General features: G+C 40.3%; 1 protein-coding gene across 10 annotated transcripts in view; it reads left to right on the top strand.

Annotated features, from left to right (window-relative positions):
• Nucleotides 1-23,874, top strand: part of QKI (QKI, KH domain containing RNA binding) — a 154,039-nt gene that overhangs the window by 18,010 nt on the left and 112,155 nt on the right. For all 10 annotated transcript variants that reach the window (XR_006413834.1, XM_044421434.1, XM_044421471.1 and 7 more), the window contains exon 2: nucleotides 22,237-22,379. Coding sequence is in view for 9 of the 10 variants with exons in the window: in XM_044421434.1 (XP_044277369.1) it covers nucleotides 22,237-22,379 (143 nt within the window). In the remaining variant the exon portion in view is untranslated. The remainder of the gene's footprint in view (nucleotides 1-22,236; nucleotides 22,380-23,874) is intronic.

Below are 23,874 nucleotides of genomic sequence, written 5' to 3'. Positions count from 1 at the left end.
CACCTCTCTACTGGATCCTTGCTCTTCCTGGCTTATAAAAGCCAGCAAGGAAGGGACAACCAGCTGGGCCAGGGAGGTGATTAATGTCTTCTTGTGAGAATAAGTGGTCCTGTGCTTCCTTAAAGAGGTTGTGGTGAGAGCACTTCTGAAAAATCCTCCTTTGACCTGAAAGAGCTGAATAATGTTAGGCTGGTAGCAAACATCCCTTTCTTGTGAAATGTTTTGTTTATTTATTTGTATGCCATGCACTAATCCAAGAGGTTTCTCTAGGTGACTTACAATAAAAATCCTCTAGGCATAACAATAAAACTAGTTATATAAAAATCACAATAAAAAGTTAACAAAATAAAATTTCATCAAGTAAGCAGAACAATAGATGTCAGAATAAATAACAAATTTCAAATCAATTTTTAAAATACTCAGAGAAAATTCTTTTCCTGGTGCCAAAATGAGAATAAGATTGGTGCCAGGCAAATTTCTTTGGCTAGCCTGTTCCATAATTAAGGGGCAGCAACTGAGAAGACCTTTCTTTTATTTACTGTCTCCTTTACCTTCTTAAGAGAATACTCTTTTAGAAGGGCCTCCTGCTCAGATCATAATGGATGGGTAGGAATTTATTTATTTTAAAAACATTTATATGCCATCCAGTTGTGCCACAGCACCTCTGAGTGGCTCACAACCATAAGATAAAAGTACAATAAAACACAATAAAAACCAGTGATACATGAAAAAGTAAGAATAACATACAAACAAAAAGTATAAAACAAAGGTCTATGGCAATAATAGTAATAATAGTTAATCATTATTATAATACATAATAATAAATTATTAAATAATAATAATTTTAAAGGAAGGTTTTTGCCTGGCGCGGAAAAGAAAGTAAGGAAGGCACCAGGCAAATCTTGGGGACAGCATTCCAAATATGGGGGGCAGCTGCAGAAAAGACCCTCCTCCTAGTGGCCATCCCTCTCGCCTCCTTAAGGGATGGCTCACACAGGAGGCTCCCCTGTGTAGATCTCAAAGTCTGGCTAGGCACATATGGATGCAGGCGCTCCCTAAGATAAGGGGCCAAGCAGTTTGGGGATTTATATGTCAGCACAAGCAACTTGAATTGGGCCCGGGCCACAATTGGTAACCAATGAAGATCTTTCAGTATAGTTGTAATGGGGGCTGCTCTAGGGGTTTCCATCACCAACTGAGCAGCAGTTGTGTACCAGATGTAATTCTGTACCAGATATAATTACTGGACTGTCTTCAAGGGCTGCCCCACATAAAGCGCATTGCGGTAATCTATTTTGGATCTTACCAGTGCATGGGTGACTGTTTTCAGGCTCTTTCTGTCCAGGTAGGATGAAGCTGGTATAACTTTCATAGCTGGAGGAAAGCACCCCTTGACACCAAGCTCACCTGATATTCCAAGGACAAACCTGGGTCCAGGAGCACCCCCAGACAGCAGACTCTGTCCCTTAGGAGGAGTGCAACCCCATCAAGGACAGGGCAGTACCCCTCCAACCTGTCAGATAACCCCCCACTACTAGCAGCACATCCATCTTGTCATGATTGAGCCTCAGTTTATTGATCCTCATCCAGTCTATTATTGGGCTCAAGACCCATTTCAAGATGGCGACAGCCTCACTTGGGTGAGATGTAAAAGAGAGGTAGAGCTGAGTATCATCAGCATATTGCTGAGTCTTCAGCCCAAACCTCTGGATGACCTCTCCCAGAGATATTAAAAAGCATGGGGGATAGCACCGAGCCCTGCAGTACCCCATGACACAACTGCAGAGCAACAGTCCCCCAGAAGTAATTTCTGGACTCGGACAGTCAGGTGGGAGCGGAACCACTGCAAAGCAGTGCCTCCAACCCCAACCCTGGCCAACCTGTCCAGAAGGACACCATGGTCAATGGTTTCAAAGGCTGCTGAGAGGTCAAGGAGAACCAGCGGCTGCACTCCCTTGTCCCTCTTCCTGCACAGGTCATCATACAGGGTAACCAAGGCTATCTCCATTCCAAACCCAGGCCTAAAGCCCGATTGAAATGGATCCAGATAATCAGTATTCTCCAAGAGTGCCTGCAGCTGCCTGGCCACCATCTGCTCTAACACCTTGCTCCAAAAAGGGGAGATTAGCAATGGGCCAGTAGTTATTCAGTACCCCTGGATCCAGGCCTGGCCTTTTCTCTCCACCTGCTTCATTCATCAGCATATCATTATACCACGGTGCTGAATAGGCTTGTCTCAGGTAGGGAGAGGGCACTTTGGAGCAATTGAGACAATAGCCTGAGCCATTTCCCTATTCCATAAGGTAACTTGGACATCAGCAGGAGTGTCAACCATATCAGCTGAATATTCCCCAAAACCCCTTTGGGAAACGGTCAGGATCCATCAGTCTGCGAGGGTGGATCATTCTAATTGATCTCCCACCCTTGCAAAGGGGGAAAAGAGGTGACAGCCTAAACGTAACCAGGTAGTGGTCCAACCATGACAAAGGGATAGATGTTAGTCTCTCCACATTGGAATCCCCATCCTGTTGAAAACACCAGGTCCAGAGACTGACCTTTCTCGTGTGTTGGGCCAGTGGCATGCTTAGACAGCCCCATGGTTGTCATGGCATCCATGAGGTCCTCAGCTGACCTGCATAAAGCAGCCTCGGCATGGAAGTTGAAATCCTCCAGGACCAACATCCTGGGGGTTCTCACAACCGATGCAGGAATAGTTGGTCCTTCAGGTAGCCATGTCTTAAGCTGTTTAGGGCTTTATATGTCAAATCAAGCACTTAATTTGGGCCTGGCTATAACTGGCAACCAGTGCAGTTTGTGTATGGGCCCATGCGTTAACATCTGCCATCAATTGTGTAGCACAACTTTGGACCAGTTGATTTTGCTACATAAAACACATTACAGTAATATAATCTGGATGCACGTGTGAGTGTAGTCAGGCTGTGTCTATGCAGGTAGGGGCAAAATTGGTATATTTGCCACTGAGACCATCTGAGCCTCAAGTGATAGTCCTGGCTCCAGGAGCCCTTCCAAGCTGTAGACCCTGTCCCTTAGGCGGAGTGTGATACCATCCAAGATAGGGCAGTGGTCCTCCAGCCTGTCAGAATAGCTGCTCACCAACAGCACTTCCTTGTTTGGATTGAGTTTCAGTTTATTGACCCTTATCCTGTCCATAGAGACCACCTCACCTGGATTAGATGAGCTGAGTATCATCAGTATACTGCTGAAACCCCAGCCTAACCTCCTGATGTCCTTTCCCAGTGGTTTCATGTAAATGTTGAACAGCATGGGGGTAGTATCATGGCATAACCATGGGGCAGAAAAATTGTCCCCCAGCATCACCTTCTGGACACAGTCAGCCAGGTAGGAGCAGAATCACTGCAAAGTAGTGCCCTTGATGCCAATCCTGACTAACTCGTGCAGAAGGACACCATGGTTGATAGTGTCCAAAGCTGCTGAGAGATCCAGAAGGATCCATGGGGTCTCATTTCCCTTGTTTTCCCCCCAACAAAGGTAATTGTACAGGGTGACCAAATACCAGCTTGTAATCCAATCAAAATGGATCTAGAAAATCTGCATCCAAGCGTGCCTGGAGCTGCTAACCACCACCTGCTGCAGCACCTTGCCCGAAAAAGAGCAGTTCACTCCTGGATGGTAGTTGATGACTGACCCTGGATTCAGGTTTGGCTTCTTTTTGAAGTGGTCTTATCACATCCTCTTTCAAGAATGGTGGATCACTCTCAAAGAGCCATTGACAGCGTCCTGGACCCAGGTACGAACCCTCTCTATAGAACTTCCAATAAGCCACAATGGGCAAGAGGCAAGTAAGCAGCTGGTAGGATGGACAAAGCTAAGTGCCCTGACCACATCACTGGGTTGCAGTAACTGAAATACATCCATCCAGATAAGATCAAAGAACGGTGCGCTGGACACAGCCTGAGATTCTACTGTATTAACTGTGGAGTCCAGCTCACAGTGGATCTGAAGAATTTTTCCTTCAAAATGCTTAGCAAATTCGTCACAGCAAGCTGCTGTGAGGGGTCCAGCGTCTCATCTGGAGAACTAGATTGTAGGAGGTCCTGGACCACTTGAAATGTTCCAAAGAGGGCAGTTGCCAATCGACTCCAGGTATTCTTAGATGAGACTGGACTCATTTCATTCAGAAATCAGCCTTGTTTGGCACAATACCAATCATGTTTACCCTGTATGATGACCTGTGTCAGGAGAGAGATGGGGGAGTATGACCTTGTTTATACTGCTAGACCTCAGTTATGCCCCTGTAATAATATAGAAATTTCCAGAAGGTGGCACTTGAGTAGGGTTATCCAGAGTTTTGGAGTGTGTTGCCATCAGTATAGTGATGACATGTAGCTCTGTTTCCCCTTTTCACCTTGAGCCAGTGAGGCTCTGAATGTGCTAAAGTGGTGCCTGACAGTGACAATGGACTGGATGAGGGCCGACAAACTGCAACACAACTCAGGCAAGATTGTGATGCTGTTGGCGGGTGACCCCTCTGACTGGATGGAGGGTGTTCAGCCTTTTCTAGATGGGGTTGTATTTCTCCTGAAGGAGCAGGTTTGTAACTTGGGACTGTTTCTTTATCTTTGCCACTTGAGGCTTGGGTGGCATCAGTAGCTTTGGAATGCCTTCTACCAATTTCAGCTGGTGGCCCTACTACACCTGTATCTGGACAAGGATAGCCTGGCTTCAGTAGTCTGCTCTGGTAATCTCTGAACTGGGTTATTGCAATGTGCTCTACATAGAGCTGCCCTTGGAAGATGCTTCATAAGCTGCAGGTAGTGCAGAATGCCTAACACCTATCACAACGCCTGTCCCAACCCCGCTCTACTTGGACACTGTGCTCAGCCTCTGGGGCCTTTCTCTGAGTGCCAACTCCAAGGAAAGTGTGGAGGGTGGAAACAAGGGGGTGCTTTCTGGGATAAATTGGCAGCTGGCACTGAATCTGTCATTTTTTCAGCGCCAGGCTGAGATGGCTCTTTCCAATGCTTTTAAAGCCACCCAGGGACTTGAGGGAGTATTTTGCTGAGTCACTCTTTTGTTATTACTTATTATTGGCTGTTTTATGTTTTTACCTGTTTTTGTCTTTTATTTTTAACTGGTTTTATGGTATTCTTGTATGTTCGCCATCTGTTTTTATGAACTGTGTAAAACCATCCAGGGTTTCAGCTGTGAGACTGTGGGAAACAAATAAGTATAATTATCATCATCATTCTTGGAAATAAGTGAACAAATAGTGTCAGTAGCAGAAATAGAAGCTATTTTGGGAAGTATCGTGTATATTCATAAAATGTTCCATTATCTTTTATCAAAAATACTAATCCTTACCTAAAAAATGTAGATATCCAATCCTGAACTCAGAGCTTCTCTCTGTTTTTTTCTGCTAGAAATGCCTACTGGAGTGTGCCTTTGCATGTGCTGGATTACTGTGTGCTAGTGGACACAAAATGATATTTATTTATGAAATATGCCTTATAGAGCATGTTGAATGCTTCTGGTATACTTAATCTGATACCAGTGCATCAGAGGGCTTCAGTTAGCCTTTTTACGCTACTGGAAAATAATCTGTTAATCTGTACATTTTCAGACATTTTCTTGTTTATCATGTTACCTTATTAACTTGTGGTATGTCTAACATCCATTAAATAGCATAAATTGTCTTAATGAAATTATAATGGGTGACCTCCTTAGTTTATTTACTGAGTGACTTATTTTTTAGTTTAAATGATTTAAGTACACAAAAATAGCTGCTGAAAGAATCTACATATATATATTCTGGAAGACATCTTCAGACACCCGAAATGTTGCATAAATCTGTGAAAACCATGATTGGAGGACTTCAGCTATGCCTTTATTAACTGGATAAATGAATGTTTATCATTTGTCATGTTAAATGACTGTGCCCTAGAGCTAAGCAGAGGCAAGGCAATTTTGGATTTAGTCCTTGTTGGGGTTGCCCAGGACATGGTACAGGATATATATGTTGTTAAGCCATTAGGTAACAGTGACCATGCTGGCATCAGATTTAATATACCATTAGGCAGAAGACTGCAAAAGAGCTTGAACACAGTTGTGTTTGACTTCAAAAGATGAGGAAACTGGTAAAGGAGAAGCTGAGAGGGGAGTCAAGTTTAAATCACTTCAAAGTGCTTGGAGATTACTCAAAAACAATATAATAAAGGCACAGATAATATGCATACCACAAATGAGAGAACGTAGCACAAAGTCCAGGAAATGACCAGCATGATGCATAGAGTCAAGGACTCTCTTAGTGAGAAGAAAGTTTCCTTAAAAACTGGAAGTCTTGCCCAAATGAAAAGAACAGACAAGCTTGCACAAGGGAGATGCAAGCAGACAATCAGAGAAGCAGAAACAGTTAGGGAAGCACATTGCTAATGATATCAAGATTAACAACAAAGAATTCTCTGTCAGAAGATAAGCAGCTAAGGAAGCCATTGGGCCAGTGGATGATAATCAAATTAAGGGAGCATTAAGTGGAGATGAGGAGATTGGAGAAAAGCTGAATGAATGCTTTCCACCAGTCTTCACAGCAGAGGATGCAGAACAGATACTGATCCATGAGTTTATGCAATCTGGAAGGGAATCTGAAGAATTAGGGCAGAGAGTAGTGATGAAAGATTAAATTCTCAAGCTTATTGACAAATTGAAAGTCAGCAAGTAACCCGTCCAGATGGTATCCTTCCTAGAGTTATCAAAGAACTCAAGCATGAAATTGCTAGCCTTCTTACCAAAATATTAACATGTCCCTAAAATTAGCTTTTGTACCAAAGGATTTGAGAATGGCCAATGTAAAAAAAGGATCCAGGTATTTCTGGGAAATTGCAATCCAGTTAGCTTAACATCTCTTCTGGCTTGAAAGCATTATTAAAGATAGTAAGAACATAGAAGGACAGGCCCTGCTTTAAAAAATAAATAAAATCAACATGGCTTCCACAAGGGGAAGTATTATTTCACTAACCTGTTGGAGTTCTTTGAGAGTGTCAGTAACACTTTTTTCCTTCTTCCATAACACTTGATCTTGGGGTCATCTCATGAATCTGATTGATGGGAGGTTGAGGATAGATAAAAAGAGGTATTTCTTCATACAGCGTATAGTTAAACTATGGAATTTCCTGCCATGGGAAGTGGTGATGGCCAGCCATAGGAATTGCTTTAAAAAGGAACTGGACAAATTCATGATGGAGAAGGCTATCAGTGGCTAATAGCCTTGTTGACTAACTGCTACTTCTTCTGGCAGAGGTGGCATGCCTGCATGCACCAGTTGCTGAGGAGCTTGGACAGGAGGTCTTGCACCCAATCTGCTTGTCCAACTGGTTTGCCACTGTGTGTACAGTGTGGTGGATTAGATGGACGTTTGGTCTGTCCAGCATGGCTTATGTTCTTCAGTTATGATTGTGCAAATATTGGGAATAGTTTCCTGTGATGTGTAAGAAAACTAAAGAGCCTCCTGATGTGGGTGAAAGAGGAGAGTGCAAAAGTTGGCGTGAAACTCAACATTAAGAAAACTAAGATCATGGTATCACTTCCTGGCAAATATTTATTTATTTATTTATTAAAACTTTTTTATGCCGCCCCATTTGCCGAAGCCTTGGGGCGGCTTACATCAATAAATAGATGGAGAAGAAATGGAGGCAGTGACAGATTTTATTTTCTTGGGCTCCAAGATCACTGCAGATGGTGATTGCAGCCATGAAATTAAAAGATGTTTACTCGTTGGGAGGAAAGCTATGGTAATTTCTAGACAGCATACTAAAAAGCAGAGACATCACCCTGCCAACAAAAGTGCATAAAGTCAAGGCTATGGTTTTCCCAGTTGTAATGTATGGCTGTGAAGGTGGACCATAAGGAAGGCTGAGCATATGGCTGAGCCAAAGAATTGAGGCTTTTGAATTGTGGTGCTGGAGAAGACTCTTGAGAGTCCCTTGACCTGCAAAGAGATCAAACCAGTCAATCTTAAAAGAAGATCAACCCTGACTGCTCTTTAGAAGGCCAGATACTGAAGATGAAACTCAAATACTTTGGCCACCTAATGAGAAGGAAGGACTCCCTGGAGAAGACCCTAATGCTGGGAACAATTGACAGTAAAAGAAGAAGAAGATGGAAGAGAATGAGGTGGCTAGATGGAGTCATGGAAGCAGTCGGCGTGAGCTTAAGTGGACTTCGGGGGATGGTGGAGTACAGGAAGGCCTGGAGGAATGTGGTCCATGGGATTGCAATGGGTTGGGCAAAAGTTTCGTGTTTAGTCACAAACAAAAAACTTTTAAAGTTATAGTTTAGGGTAAGATATCCTTTCTACCTTTGTTTTGCAAAATAGCAAAATGCAAAGCAGTGTAGATACATAATTTAAATAAGGGTAGTGACTAGTAGTTTGCTTGCCTTTGGGAATATTTTATTGAAGTTGTCTATTTAAAATATATCAATGTAACTCAGATATTCATCCTAGTAAACAGGAAAGCTTACATTTTTTTATTTGAACTGTGAGATTAACAGTGTATGTAACAATTTACTCAGTCAGTTTTCAACAGATTTTGGGAAAAAAGTTAATGCTGACCTGGTTTGCCTGACATGGCTTGTTCATCTTGAGTTAACCTGGGGTGACCCCTGGTGTATGCCAGCTGTGTACAGCTTCTATTTTAAACACAGTGTATTGTGTAAACCTGACCAGCATGGGTTAGTGGTAGAGTTGTGCAAGACTTACTCAACCCTCAAATAACCCACAACGTCCAGGTTCACTTAAGATACTGCAGCACCTGACCGGTCTGATTAGGGGTTGTAACTTTTGGCCCAGTGGCTGCATTCACTGCAGCTCACTGTGTGTTAACACTAAGACTTAGCTGTGACATATGAACATGCTATTGAAATATGATATAGTTCAACCAGCAGCCTCCCGGGGCATCTCTGGCTGAGCCACAAAGGCAAATTGGGGATGCTGCTGGTATGATGCTTACCCTGCTGTGCATCATTCGTCCTGACTGAACTGGTGGAGCTATTTTGATGTGAGGCTGATTTTGGAGCTGCAGTTCAGGACTTCATGGCTTCGTGATATCCACAGGGTTGTCACAACTTATGATTGGCCCAACACATGAAATAGAGTGTACCCTGTACTTGGGATTTGCTACATGCTGTGAAATGAGTGGTCTAATAATTACCGGGTGGGTTCTAAATAACCTCCTGGTCATGGTCAGACCATTTGCTGGTGAGGTTTGAACTTATGACATTACTTTCCTCTTGTAGGGATGGTGGGTCCATTTGGACAGTCAGCCCCAGGAGACTGATGGAAGTTGGTGGATTTCTGAATGCTCTTGGGGATTTTCCAGTAGAGAGCTTGTGATGCTCAGTTTGAGGACATTGCAATGAATGGGATGGGAAGAACTATAACTGAGGAGTAGGTGCAGGAATGGGTTACCTCTGGGAAGCAGTACTTTAGGACCAGTTTTTTGTAAGGTAATGAACATGATGTGGGGGAAAAAGTATTGATTGCAGAGATGCATTTTGTACTGCAGAGATGCACAAGCAGCACTGGTGATGCCTGGAGTATATGAAGCGAGGGCAGAGAGCACCAGTAAGTTCCTCAGGAATATGCTGAATGCCAGAGGGGAGGGTGTGCAGGGGATAAGATGTATTGGGTGTGTTGGGTAGAGGCTCAGGGAATGCAGATAGGTGCTGCGGTGGTCTGTAGGCATAAGAGATTGAGGCTAGTGCCTTTAAACTGCTGCTTGCAGGACCACGATCAGGTTCCTAGGATGCCTATATGCATGCCAGTGGTGGTGGTATGGGCTTGATGCTACCATCTCTTCATGTGGGACCTCATGCATAGACTTCCTGAACGTACAGATACTGTTGAGTCTGGTGATCCAGACTGCCATGAGATGCTCACTTGCCTTCTTTAGCTCTCATTCATTTCTATGAACAGTTTGTACAAGGATTCTTCTCTTGTCTCCTGATGATGATCAGGTCCCTGATAATTTGGACCTGGCTGGTTTTGCACTTGTTACAATCGGCTGTGCTAAACATGGAGTGTTTATGAGAGGAGGCAGCTCTTCAGGAGGTATGGTGGTGCTTCTTTTGGTGCCCCATGGGACCTTATTTAGAAAGCACAAGGAAATCTACACTGTTTGACAAGTGTAGATATAGTCTCAATTTTGCTGCTCTACATTGAAAGCCTGTGAAGGTGGAGCTCCTGGGCTCCAGGTGGAGCGGTGGGGCAGGCATGTTTGAATGCTCTGTTTGGTCAGCTCTGGAAGAAAGGTTATCACAATCTTGTCTTTAGGAAGTGCAGCAGGAGCTAGCATGTGACATCCAGGGACTAGTTCATGAGCTGGCTCAGGTCAAGCATGGTGTGCTTGGGAGGCCACTGTACTATATCACTTCTTGAAAGGTAGGGCCCAATCTGAGTGAATTCTGTGAAACCATCAAGCTGGGATTCTCTGTTCTGCTCAAATAATGTGTCTTAGGTGGGGCTGTTTGTACAGGAGGAATATGTCATGGCTTGGTTGGCCCCAGGGCTGTGCAGGCTGGTACCTGAAGAAGTAGTGAGTAGCTCACTGGATATGGGGCAGGTCTGGACATAAAGGACATGTTTGCCTAACACAGCAATCTAGGGGTTAGGGAAATACTGGCAGATGCTGCCTCATGGTAATTTTGGTGTACTGGAGTGAGGCTGCTAAATTTTATAGGGGTCTGTGCATCAGGATGAGCCCAGAGTTGCAGCAGAGCCTTCCTTGATTAGATAGTTTTGGGACTTACTGGACCAGTATCTGGTTTATGGGGATTTTGGCCAAGTAGAATGCTGCTGCTAGTAACGTATCCTGCAATAAAAAGGGTGGAGGCCAGCGTTTCATAGAAGGGCATAAAATATGGCTAGAAGATGCACACTTCTTCAGGTACTGTTCAGGGGTGTGCTGTATTAAACGTCCTATTTCTGTCTCGTCTTGGTAATGCAGCTGCACTGTCTCACTTCTTGTGCCTTGGCTATTTTTCCTCTTGCTCTGAACCCTGCAAGGTTTGGAAGCCCTAGGTGGTAGGCCCCTGTGAGAAGAGGAAGGGAGAATTCTTCTGCAGGCTCCATGATTAATTGTTGGGTCACAGGAACTGCTTCAGAGTTGTATACAAGCCCTAACTCAGTTGGGTATGGTTTGAAATCAGATTGCTCAGAGGAGGTAGCAATGTGTAGTGGAAGCTGCCTCTATGAAATGGCATGGAGGGCTGGGTTACTAATGAGGGAGCAGGTATGGGGTCAGTAATTTTGATGAAATGTGAACACATCTGCACTCTGTAAGGGGACTAAAACCAATTCAAAGGTAATTCAAAAACTTTTGTCTGTGGTCCTGTAGCCACTAAAGTGTGTGTGTGGTAGAAATAGCATGGGACATGGCAAGATAGTGTTTAAACTACAGCTACATTTAGCATTTTTCTTCATCTGAAAACTGCCATTCCTAATAGATCAGTCTTCTGCTTGGCATATCTATTTGAGAAAATCAAGATTCATTGGGAGAATTGAAGCTAGAGAGTTGTGCTTCTGAATGTAACTGAATAAAGCAACCTAAAGAACCACTGATTTAAAACCAAGAGAAGGTAATTCAGTGATGTTTCCATTTAATGGGCTTTGTCATGCTTTGGGACAGATGAGGAGTGTTATAGACTCACAGTCGAATGTATTAATGCTAGACATGACCTCCTAAATTAGAGTTTAGGCTCCAGGTTGGAATCTAAGTTACCTTTCAGATCAAGGTGATAGCATCAGCCAGTTCAGATTTCCTCACCCTCAGCTGGGTGAATCTAACCCAGTTACCACTTCCTTGCCTTTGGTAGTGTGAAGAGCAGTTTGGCCCATATGAAAAAGATCCTAGAGCTGTCATAGTACTTGTTCAGTCTCAGTTGATCCAAATTAAGAAAGCTTTATTGAGAAACCATAACTGCATTATTTAGTTGAAAAGGTAAAAGCTGTGGGCTGACCCCTTCCCTATGGAATCATTTTGTGTTGGAGGTACACTTCTTTCATGTGTTTGTTGATGCTTTCCCTAGAACTAGTTTTCTTTTATTGAGCCAATTAATGAATGGATGCATTTGCTGGAGAAATGCTTTCACCACTGCATTGCAGAAACTAGTTAAAGATCACAGTTCTGATCCGTAGCTATACATTTCTTTGGTTCAAAGAAATGCAGAAGTGTAACTCAACTTCTGTGTTGCATAAGCTGATTAAAATACCATGTGTATAACTGGTCATCCATATGGTGATTGCTTAATATTCTCTATTTCCTCAAGGTCTAAGCAGTCAAAACCCAAAGTTATTATGAAATACTTGACTGAAGTAAACTAGTCAGAAAATATTTCTACAACTCTAATCAGTGCCAATATTTTGCATGACTGTCAAGTTACAGCTTTACACTCAAGTTTTTGGTTTCATTCAATGAGAAGAATTTGCCTCAGCAGTATATCTTGGCTTGCTTGTATAAACTTTAGGTAAATACCTAAATTAGACTTGTTTACTATCAGATATAATAGCTCCTTGTGAAATTTAGTGTTTTACCAAAATGAAACAAGTCTTCTAGCTTTGTCAATGATAATTAAAATTAAAAAATATTTTATGAATTATATCCATTGAGTATCTTTCATAATACTTCTCATTCATTCTCTTAAATAGGTGTCAATTGTCCTTTTTGATAACATTCTATGCCAGTTGATACACCTTGTTATGTGTATAGTTTTTCCTGTCCAGTAACATGCCACTGAGTTTTGTTTGTGTTTCTTCTTAATTGGTTAAATACTGATACTGAATTCAGTATTTCTTGCAGGTTTTGAAACTGATCTACATTGGAACCATGTTAGGATTGGCTTTGCATTGCACCCATAATATGCTCTGTTAACCATAATCTGAGGTCACAGATGTGTCTTAAGTAACAAGTTTTGTCTTAAACTAAACTGTATGGTACATGATTTGTAGGGCTTCCAGGAGTTTGATACTTAAGGTCTACTACTATGCATAAGTATGAAAGTAATAAAAAGTGGAAGTTGTTCTAAAATTACGGTAGCTCACGACCAGCTTAATGTGATAGAGCAGAAGTCTGGGCTTTTGTCTAATGCCCCAGTTTGTTGTATTGCCTTTAAATGAATGTTTCTCTAGGACACTGCTTCTCAACCTTCTACAGCAGAAGTACATTTTGTTTGAATTAAAATTGAAGGCACATACTATTCTTATATCCAAAGGTATACTTTGAGTAGCAACAGCTCACCCTCAAGTGCACTTTGCCACTCATGTTTGTATGGTTGCTAAGCTGGGTATAGCTCTTGAGCAGAAAATGGAGACCTCATAGTAGTGAATCATACACAGTTATATGACTCTGCTATCACTGATTCCATTCATAGTTAGACATATTTTGGGTTTGGGCCTTTGAGGTGACCATATTGCAGACACTTTGCAGATGACTATGACAAATTTATGAATCTGTGAATGCTTACCAAAGAACAGCTAGAACAGTGAGCACAGGCAAGGTAGTTTCCTAGAAAGTTGTTTAAACTTAAGTGCAAAGCAAGTCGCTGATGAAAATGTGGCCTTGTTTCTAGTCAGCAGGTATAGAAGCAGATTTTGGGTGGACAAGTTGATCACTCCTTCAGATTTTTGGACAGTTGTTCTGCCTCTTACATACTGCAGAGTAGAGCCTTGTGTATTTGTGTGCAGTTCTAATAATAGCACAACCATAAATTATATTACATCAAAATGTATTCCATAAGTGCCAGTTAATGATGCAAAAATCTGTTGGGAATCTGACTCTCTTGTGTGTGCTTGACTTCTATCCCACATGAGGTTCTGGTCTAGCAAATGAGCTGTGTTGAGATCAGATCCATTTAAACACTAGCAGGCCCTTTCTTTGTGGAGAATTATTCTCCTGCTAAATATGTAAATCCCATGTGCAGCACACGATTTGTGCAAGCTGCAGCCAGTGCTGGTTGCTCATACTCCGTCCCCAGTTTCCCACAGTATGTGCACAGTGCCTTTGCTGACCCTGGGCATGTGTAATCCTCATATGCCCAGCATTTGCACAGGGGCATTCTCACTTGTTGCTTGCATGGGTTTGTGCATGCAAATACTGCCTGGATAATGCATGTGCATGCACTTTATATGGTTGCAGGGATAGGGGATGTGGATGGATCTTCCCCTTCTCCAGGCTGCATCCTCTGCCCTGCTTTAGAAACTATGCCTTGCCACCCTGCCTGTCCACTTGTTAAAAACCCTTTCTCTTCCATACACATGTGAAATTTGTGCATAGCCCACAGGAACTATGCACATAATTAATGTTAATAATTAATATGAGCTACTATTTTATTGTTGTAAACCATCTTGAGATGGCAGTGATGGGATGGTATATAATTTTTTTAAAATCTAAATAAATAAATATTTTATTGTTTATTCAATATGTATGACACCCCACTAGCCATAGACCGTCTGGATGGCTCACATTGTTAAAATCCATACAGCAGACATAAAATAAAACACACAAGACAATGGACAACTAGCACTAGTAACACTAAAATCATAGAGCTATGAAGATCCAATAAAGCCAGGACACACAAAATAAAATACAATTTATAAACATCATTCAGAGATAAAACAAGACCATTAAAATTATAACAGGTTGGCAGTGGCATAATTGACAAATATTTAAACGTAACAATAAGGGTCATCTAATCAAAATAGCTACAGAACAGATGCATCTTTAGTTGGCATCTAAAAGCCAAAAGAGTAGGTGCCAACTGTATCTCCAGTGGGATTGGGCATATATCCATTTCTTGTAGTATTTATTTATTTATTATTGTAGGCCATCCCAAGACGTTCTGTAGAGGATGGGATAGAAAAGCTTTAAATAAATAAATATCAGCAGGCAAAGCTTAACAACATTCCTGCAAACCCTGGTAACATCCAGGTTGGACTTTTGCAATAAGTTGTAAATGGGCTTGCTTGTGAGGAGGGCGCTCCAACTGGTTCAAAATGTAGCGAAGCGGGCCCAGTTTAAAGTGTTTGTACTTACATATAAAGCCCCAAATTGCTTGGGCCCTGGGTACTGAAGAACCACTGTCTCCTATATATTCCTACCTGTCAGCTAAGATTCCAGGAGGGTACTCCTCAAGGGGCCATCTCCCAGGAAGGTGAGGGGGATTCTGGCTAGCAAAAGGGCTGCCTTGGTGGTTGTACCCCATCTCTGGAACAGGTTCCCCAGAGAGGTGCGCCTGCTACCATCATTGTTATCATTTTGGTGCCAGGCAAAGATCTTCAGCTATTTTAATAGTTGAATTTGGTGGCAATTCTGAATTTTAACCTATTTTAACCTATTCTTAGCTTATAGTTTTATCTTAAAATTTTAATTGTTTATTTAAAGGTCTGTATATAATGTTTTAATTTGTTGGATTACTTTATAGTTTGGATGTTTTGATAATGTTCAACTGTTATATGTTTTAATGCTTTAATTGCTTGTAAGCTGCTCAAAGAGCCCTAGTGTGGACTAATGTAGCAGCATATACATTGAAATAACAATAGATGAATGGATGAATGAATGCTGCTTGTGCAGTATGTGTGCCTCATACACAAAATCTGCAAGTCAAGCAGAACTCTTGTTTGTGTAGTGGGTGCCTTGGCAGTGGATTGCAAGTGTGCAAACTGGCTTGGCTTGTTACACCTGTGCGACAGTTGCATTCACTTTATGCTGGATGCCTGTGCAAACACTCAGTTTGAGTCAGACTTTGGGCTGGGAGAAAACAGGCCAGAGTCCAGTAAGCCAAGCTGAGAAAGTCCAACAGGTTCCCACCTCCAAACTGGATTCGTCACACAGTGCTAGGTTCGGTATATGTAATAGGCATATGCAGGCTGGGGTGCCTAGGGTTGATATTTAATTTTCAGGTCTATTTTCATTCTATGAAATGTGAAGTAAATGTAAATAAAATGTCATAAATAGTCATTTGAAAAAATAACAGTTTTATACAGAGGATGTCAAAGAAAACTGTAGTTCTTACTGTATTACCAAAATGAAAAGGTATATGGAATCTCTTGCCATACTGGCTGATTTTTAAAACGGACACAGTTTGTTATGATTCATTCTTTTAATAAGAAAGTCTTGAACTCAGTGGTGTTTCATACTTGAACAAATCCAGTAGTGGATTTGGTTTTAAGAGTCAGTATATGTAGTTGAGGCCTGAGTAATACTGGGCACTTATATAGGTCAATGTCTTGGCGACAGAGGTGTGTTAAAAAATGTAAAAAAGTAATTATCTGCCCCACTATGCTGCTTTTATCTGAAGCTGCTAGATTTTAACATTGACTAAAGGAATGTGGATGGTCATGAGTCTGGGAATAGTTTTCTAAATATTGTGTGCTTGCAGCCTGCATTTTCTTGCATGGCCAACCTTACTTTTTAAAATGTACTTTAAAGCCTACTGAATTTAGAAATATGATGGAAGCATTACCTGAACCATACATTCCTGTGTCTGAAAGGGAACTCCCAAATTTCTCCATAATGCTAAAGCATCCTAAATCAGGAGTTCAAAAATTTTGGCTGGGCTTGGCTTTCTTGGATCCTGCTTTAGAGGTATGGAAAACAGTGGTTTAAATGCTCGAGTGGAAATGTTGTAGCTGCAAAGAATCTGAGTGGGGTGGTGTGAATTGGTGTCCTGTAATAGCAGGAGGTTGGACCCAATGGCCTTCATGGCCTCTTCCAACTCTACTATTCTATGAGTCTATGACTTGCAGGCCTACAAGTACACTTTTGGAATGGAGACAGTGATTAGGTTTACACAATAACTACAGTCCACTGTGGCTTATTTGAAGGTTCTGTCATCTGCTTTTGGAATATTAAAGCTATGGTTTATCATGTGTGAACCTGGCAAAGGCTAAGCAACCCTTGCATAACACTGAAATACATCATGAGTTGCCAGGTAACTAAAAGTACATTGTCAGTCTGCACTCTGACAACCCATTTATTTTAAGCAGTAAGAAGTAGATTTATAGAGGCAATGGTTGACAACCTAAAGGCTTCAGACTAAATGGAAAGCATTTTCCATGTTAAGTTCTATAACATGATGGGACATATTAAAATCGTCACCATTGGTTTAATACTTTTAAATTCTAGTCTTTTATTCTAAAGACTAGAAGACTTCTAAAAGTTTTTTAGAATAAATCAATGTTATAATTCTGAGTTTTTTGAGGGTCGGAACGAACATAGCTCTGTTTGTTTTAAGAGCTGTTTTATGTTCACTGTGACATTCATCACTTTGTTGATAGGGTTGGTTGGCTTCATGGTACCTTGAAGATTTGTATTCAGTTGCTTCAATCGAAACATGGCACTTGAGCCTTCACATACTGGTTTTTGAAGAAATTGGTTATTATACTGGAAAGAAGAACAACAGCAACAGAAATCTGCTCTATTGTGATGATGTGCACATTTCATAGTCAATTATGGGGCACTTAAATATCCAGTTTTTTCCCTTATATATACTTTTTTGGACTACTGCCTGCTTTGTCTTTGCATTCAATCTTGTCTTTAATTGACTAATACATAGATACTACTTTGCAAAGGGAAGAACACCAGGGCAAAACCCCATTTAAAAATCAAATTCCTGCAGAAGGATATAGTTTCCTTGAAGGTGGTCAGCAAATGGGGTACTGGTAATTTAAGGCCTGAGAATGAATCCATATAGTACTCTAATGGTAGTGCCAGCATCTGAAACAATGAGAGATCCTTCCATGGTTTGGGGTTGCAAACAAGTAGAAACCTGGCTGGACCTCTTGGGGTGTGTCCATGTATTTTTGTTTCTGTAAATTTGTAAGAAACTCCTTTGTTTAGTTATGGACTCCAAAAATGAGGATAGCTGTTGATAATTTTGCAAATAAATGAGGGTGAGTAGATTCTGTTCATTGACAGTGCAGCCAGAACAGCAATACCCATGCACAAGTGGGAGATATTGCAGACGCTGGAAAATCCCAAGTTTTGCAGAAGTAAAACAACTTGTTTGTCCTCCCCTTACCCCAAGTGCTAGGAACTGCAAACATAGCCAAATGAGGAATCAGTAGCATGGGTACTGGAAGTGTGAGTTGAACAGGGTGGAGGGGGAATGAAGTGGAGGTTGGAAAAGGAGAATGGAGGAATTCATATGCATATACATATATGTGTCTGAGAAGTAATTCATTGTAGATGTCATTTCCTGGTTAATACTGGAGAACTTATAAAATGATCCCAGGGATGGAAGTGCAAGATGTCTATAGAAATAATGAAGAAATTGAAGATATTTATGTACTTGAGATTGGGCACCAATTTGTCCAACCCAGCTTGTAAAAATAATCCCTAAAAGTTTGGACAAGCTCTTTGCTCCTGTCCTGGTTCTTGCTTGGTGTGTATTCTATCAATTGCTCCTTTTTCTAAAGCATATCAACCTCTCAATTATACTCAGAACTCTCATTTTCCATTGATTTGCTTACATTCTGGTTGCATTTGACTATCCCCCCCTCAAGCTATAGACCCACACTGTGCACATGAAATGCAAGTTAGAGATTAGTTAGTTAGACCCAAGTTAGAGATTATTGCTAATCACATTCATGCTGCAGTATTGGTTGTGGGGTCCTACATGGTTCTTCTGTTTCTGATAGTCAGAAGTGAATATTGTTGCTTGTGTAGCCAAACTGGCATTAATCATGCACCAGATGGAGGTATTGCAGGAAAGGAAACCTCAAAATTTGCAGAAGTACAAAATGTAAGAATTAATTTTTTTTTTAGAAAAATAGAATGTGCCTGTTTATCCTTTCAGCAGTATACTTTTGGTGTTTTAGTTTTGTCTAAATTGGGCAGCTTATATAATAAGTCAGGTTGTCTATAAACAAGGTAGAATTCCCTCCTGTTCATCAGACAAGGATGCATTTCTAACTAAGGGTAAAGTTAAACATTTCTAAGGTGTCAGTGTGTCAAAGTAACTGGCAAGACATATGCATAGACATATAATTGAAAAAAGTGTCAGCTTATAAATGTGGCAAGTTCAAATGTTGTTACTGAGACCCGTAACATCTTTAACTTACCAAAACTTGAGTTTGCTTCTGTCGAGCAAGTCTGGCCACCCCCCCCCCCCGCGTTGTGTAATCTGATCATGAAGGAAATGGGAGACCTAATCTGAATAATTAAGACCTGGTTAAATAGTGGCCAGTAATACCTGAAATTATTTCTGCTGTACTGTTATTCCAAAAGCTCAGTGTAGCTGATCAAGTAACCATTTGTCAACATTCCTTTCTGTGGAGTTCTGAAGGCTGGGTCTAGGCTGTTGCATTGATTTTTTTTTAATAATAAGTTTTATTCAAAATCCTAATACAAAGAAAAACTAAAAACAACATCAGTCACCAGAAACATTGGACCTGCTGGGTCAGCCCCCCATTTTTTCTATTTATGATGACTTAAAAACATTTAAATCTATATGAAGTCCTGTTTCTCTAGCCAATAATAAAAAGAGTCCCAAGTTTGATAGAAATCAGTATCTTCTTTCTCCTTCAGTGACAAAGTCAATCTGTCCGTTTCTGCACAGTCCAAGATCTTTTTTAGGATCAGTTCATCGGTTGGTGGTTCTTCACTTTTCCAGTGTTGGGCAAATGTAATCCTTGCCGCAGTAATTACATGTACACTTCTTGTTTACTAATATCAACAGGTATAATGCCTAATAAGAAAACTTCAGGTTTAAAAGCTAAGGATTTTTGTAACATTTCCTGAAGCCATTTATGTATTTTAATCCAATATTTTTTTGCTTTATTGCAAGTCCACCACATATGATAGAAGGTACCCAATTTATGTTTACATTTCCAACATCCTTTTGACATATTTGGAAACATCTTAGCCTAACCTATTTGGTGACAAATACCATCTATAAAACATTTTATACAGGTTTTCTTTATACGAAGTAGCTAATGCTACCTTAATATTTCTCTCCCACAGCTTTTGCCATTTTTCTAATTCAATATTATATCCAAAGTTTTGTGCCCATGTTATCATAGTTTCCTTAACCTGTTCATCTTCCATTCTCCTATCAAGTAAGAAATTATATAATCTTTTAATCATTTTCTCATCTGATTTAAGCATCACCTGATCAAATGCTGTTAAATCTTTATAAAAGCACCACATTTTATAGTCTTTAGCATATCTCGATTGTATCTGCACCTTATGCCACCAAGAAATATTAAATCCTTGTTCTTGTGTTTCTTGATTCAATTTCAATCTTCCATCATTATCCAAAATGTCGTCATATCTCGTGATCCCTTCAAAGTTCAATGCATTTGGATATACAAGAGCTTCCATAGGTGAAAGCCATCTTGTTAATTTATTATACGATTTTGTCTTTAATTTTCCCCACGCTGACATTTCCTAATATAGTGACTTAAAAAAGAGCCATGTAGCTTAGCCTTTTCATACCACATATAAGCATGCTGCTGTTGCATTGATTTAGAAACATCTGATTGGAGGAGGCCATTTTAATGTCTTAGTTTGAAGTACAACCATTACTTTGTGAGGGACCACAAAATTATTCATAATATTTCCTGTGCAGTTGACCAGATGAATTTATTTACTTCTTAGAGACTAGTAGATACAATTAAGGTGCAAAACTGGTGACTGCTTGCTCTGATTTTTTCTGGATTTAAACCTACAATGCCTGAATTGATTCATATGAAAAGAAAACACACTTTTGTTTTGTATATTTAGTACTAGTAAGGTAAAACTGAAAAGTGAAATTTTATGGTAGCCATTATTACTACATTATGCAATGTCCCACCTTTCTTTTTCTTTTAAGGATATAAAAACATTTTATCAGGTTCTTCTTCATTTATCCTCACAACAGCAACCTTGTGTTGCAAGCTGGATTGAGAATCAGTGACTGGCCCAAAGTTACCTAGTGAGCTGCATGACTGAGTCGAGATTTCAAAGCCAGATCTTCTGAGTCCCAGTCCAAAACTCTCAACCACTATGCCCAGCTGACACTCAATAACATGGAGGGCTTAACATTTGCAATGTTATTTTTTGTTCTTAAGTTGCTCTTGACTACTTTAAAAATGCAAATATGTAAATGAAATGCAATTTCCTCCAATTTCTTTGTAGAGAGAAGGTCCTTCTCTTGCTCTCTACAGACTGTTTGCATAAGTTTATCTGATTCTGAGGTGAAAGTAAAGTAGAGGAACAAGTGGGAAGAGCAGAAATTCACTGATTTAAGTTTACCTAGTGTGATTTCTCAGACAGGGCATGCAAATCTGCCTGCTTTGGAAGGGGCAGAAGGGTTTTCAGGGTGGGAGGGGGAGCATATGCACGACCCAGTCGTTGATCCAGTCAAGAGGCAACAGGAGAAGTGTGTGGTCCAGAGGGTCTTCAGTCTTCCTGAAAGAGAGGGATTGAGGAATAGTTTTCAGTTTGGATTCAACTCTTTACATGGGCAGATGCTTTTCCCTCAACTTTTGTTGTTGTTGTTGTTAGTTGCGAAGTCATGTCCGACCCATCACGACCCCATGGACAACATTCCTCCAGGCCTGTTGTGGGAGTTTATTTAGAGTACATTCTGTTCCGTGATCTGTTAAGTTTTAATAAATAATTGCAGTTCAAAGGATTTGTCTTCAAATTGATAAACAGAAGGAAAAGATGGAAGGAACCAGCTCACAACACTCTTCAACGTTCTTCTTAATTGCACTAAATGATCTTAAACTTCAGGCACTTTGAAAATATAATCAAGAGACTGACATTCAACGACAGTGAATGTTTTGTCATGGTGCTCCATAATGAACAAACTGAATGGCCTGAAAAGGATTCCATTTATTTTTTTGTTCCCTTTAACATTTATAATAAAGGAGAATTCATCTTACCTGAAAATTTTCCTTTTTGATATTTTTTGCCAGTGCATCTGCACTATATTTGACTATAAATAGTGATTGTAAGCCGTCCTGTGATGCCATGCATAAGGGACGGCATAGAAAATTTTTAAATAAGTACATATAGCAACATTTTTGTAATTTAAATAAAATATTGCAGAAGAATAATCAGCAGTAGCGCAAATGTTTTTAAAGTTCTATATTCAGTTTTTAATTATTTTGTTAAACATCTTTAGTGATCCATAAAGGTGACAATGATCTTAAATTAGTGTTTAGATTTGCCAGTGTCTTGTGTTTAATATAATATACAGTATACATTTTTCCCCCCACAGAAATTAGCAGAGTACGGAAGGACATGTATAACGACACATTAAATGGTAGTACGGAGAAGAAAAGCGCAGAATTACCTGATGCTGTGGGACCTATTGTACAGTTACAAGAGAAACTATATGTGCCTGTAAAAGAATATCCAGATGTAAGTACTTACTTTAACTGAGTATATCTTCTGGCTTGTTTGATAGCTGCTCAGTGTTCATTTTCATATGGTTTTCATTTGTGCAAGTTTTGTGGATCTAAACATGCTGCTTGACAGTAAGGTCTGATACACAGAGTGATAAGTGTATCTGTTAGTTTACAGTTTTACAGTGAATATTATCTTGCTGTTTTTCTTCCCTAAATTAGGCTTAGGAAATCTGTCATTTAATGTAGTATGATCAAAATCAGTAATGTAGTATGAACAAAATCAGTTAGCTGTTGCTTAGTTAACTGATACCAGAACAACAACTACTAAAGCCCTGTTCCAGTTTGCAGAATTGTTATTTGACTCTGTTATGGTGACATGTTTATATTCATATCCGAAGCGGTCATTTTGAGCTCATGAGTACATCACTTGGCTGCAGTAACCAGCTCTCTAGTTGATCCCAAATATGGATCTTAATATGGAGCATTTTCATATATGAAAACAGGCACACCCTAGAATGCAGCTGCAAGATTTGGTGGAATCCCTTCCCATTCCTTAACTGGACTATGTGGGAACCAGATTTCAAAATGTTTCATATTAATTTGGAACAACAGGAGAATATTTGAAAAGTCTCTGTCTTTCAGAGGCATACTGAACTATGCAACACAATTTGAGTATAGTTGAATAACATTCTACTCTAACTGCACTTTAGTGTGTTTTTGGTAATAAAACCATAACTGGTATGAAAAATACTTGGATGCATATTTGATTCTAAACTTGAGATAGTAAATGTAAAAATGCTTTTGATTAGGTTGATTGACCATTTTAGGTTTGGAGTGAAAAGCCTGTGCTTTTGAACTCTTAAGGAACCTCTACAGTAGCAACTGTCAGAAAACATCTAGGACATGATCCAGTGCTACCTACCATGGGAACAGCACTTGTGAAAAATCACTGAATGGAGAGGAAGTGCTGAACTGGGACTGACAAGGGTGAATTAAATTGGGGCAGGTAATATCCAAGATGCCTTACCGCTTAACCTCAAAATATTTTGGGCTTTTTGCACAGACTTTGTGATGCTTAGTTGAAAATGTGGCACCATCCTAAATGCAAAGCAGACTTGGAACTTGCAGAATGGAGTTAGCATTGTTGCATTCCATCATCTGCTTCCTTCACATGTTTTCCTTACTTGTTGCCCTACTTGGTCCTGTGAGTTGGGGCATGGGACCAGAGAATTTTTAAAAATAACAGTAACAGGAAAACTTTGTCAAGTTGCTGCTTTTTTTGGCATCACTTTTTTTAATTGGTCTTTGGGAGAATCTGAATACCGTATTCCCATTTGTAGTACATTATGGTTCTTGCTGCTTTTCCATTTTTAAACCCATATTTGTACAAAGAGTTGTGGAAATGGTTATATATTGATAAGAATTCTGCAGGCATACAAATTACTCTTTGTGCACATCTCCTCTGTTTCCCCCTCTCAAATTTTTGATGTAGCTACCACATGAAACTA

This window comes from Varanus komodoensis, unplaced genomic scaffold (assembly GCF_004798865.1).
Source record: "Varanus komodoensis strain SLA01 unplaced genomic scaffold, ASM479886v1 scaffold1, whole genome shotgun sequence".
Classification (NCBI taxonomy): Eukaryota; Metazoa; Chordata; class Lepidosauria; order Squamata; family Varanidae; genus Varanus; species Varanus komodoensis.
The sequence above is the reverse complement of the archived record's forward strand: the minus strand, read 5'-3'. Positions and strand labels throughout refer to the sequence as shown.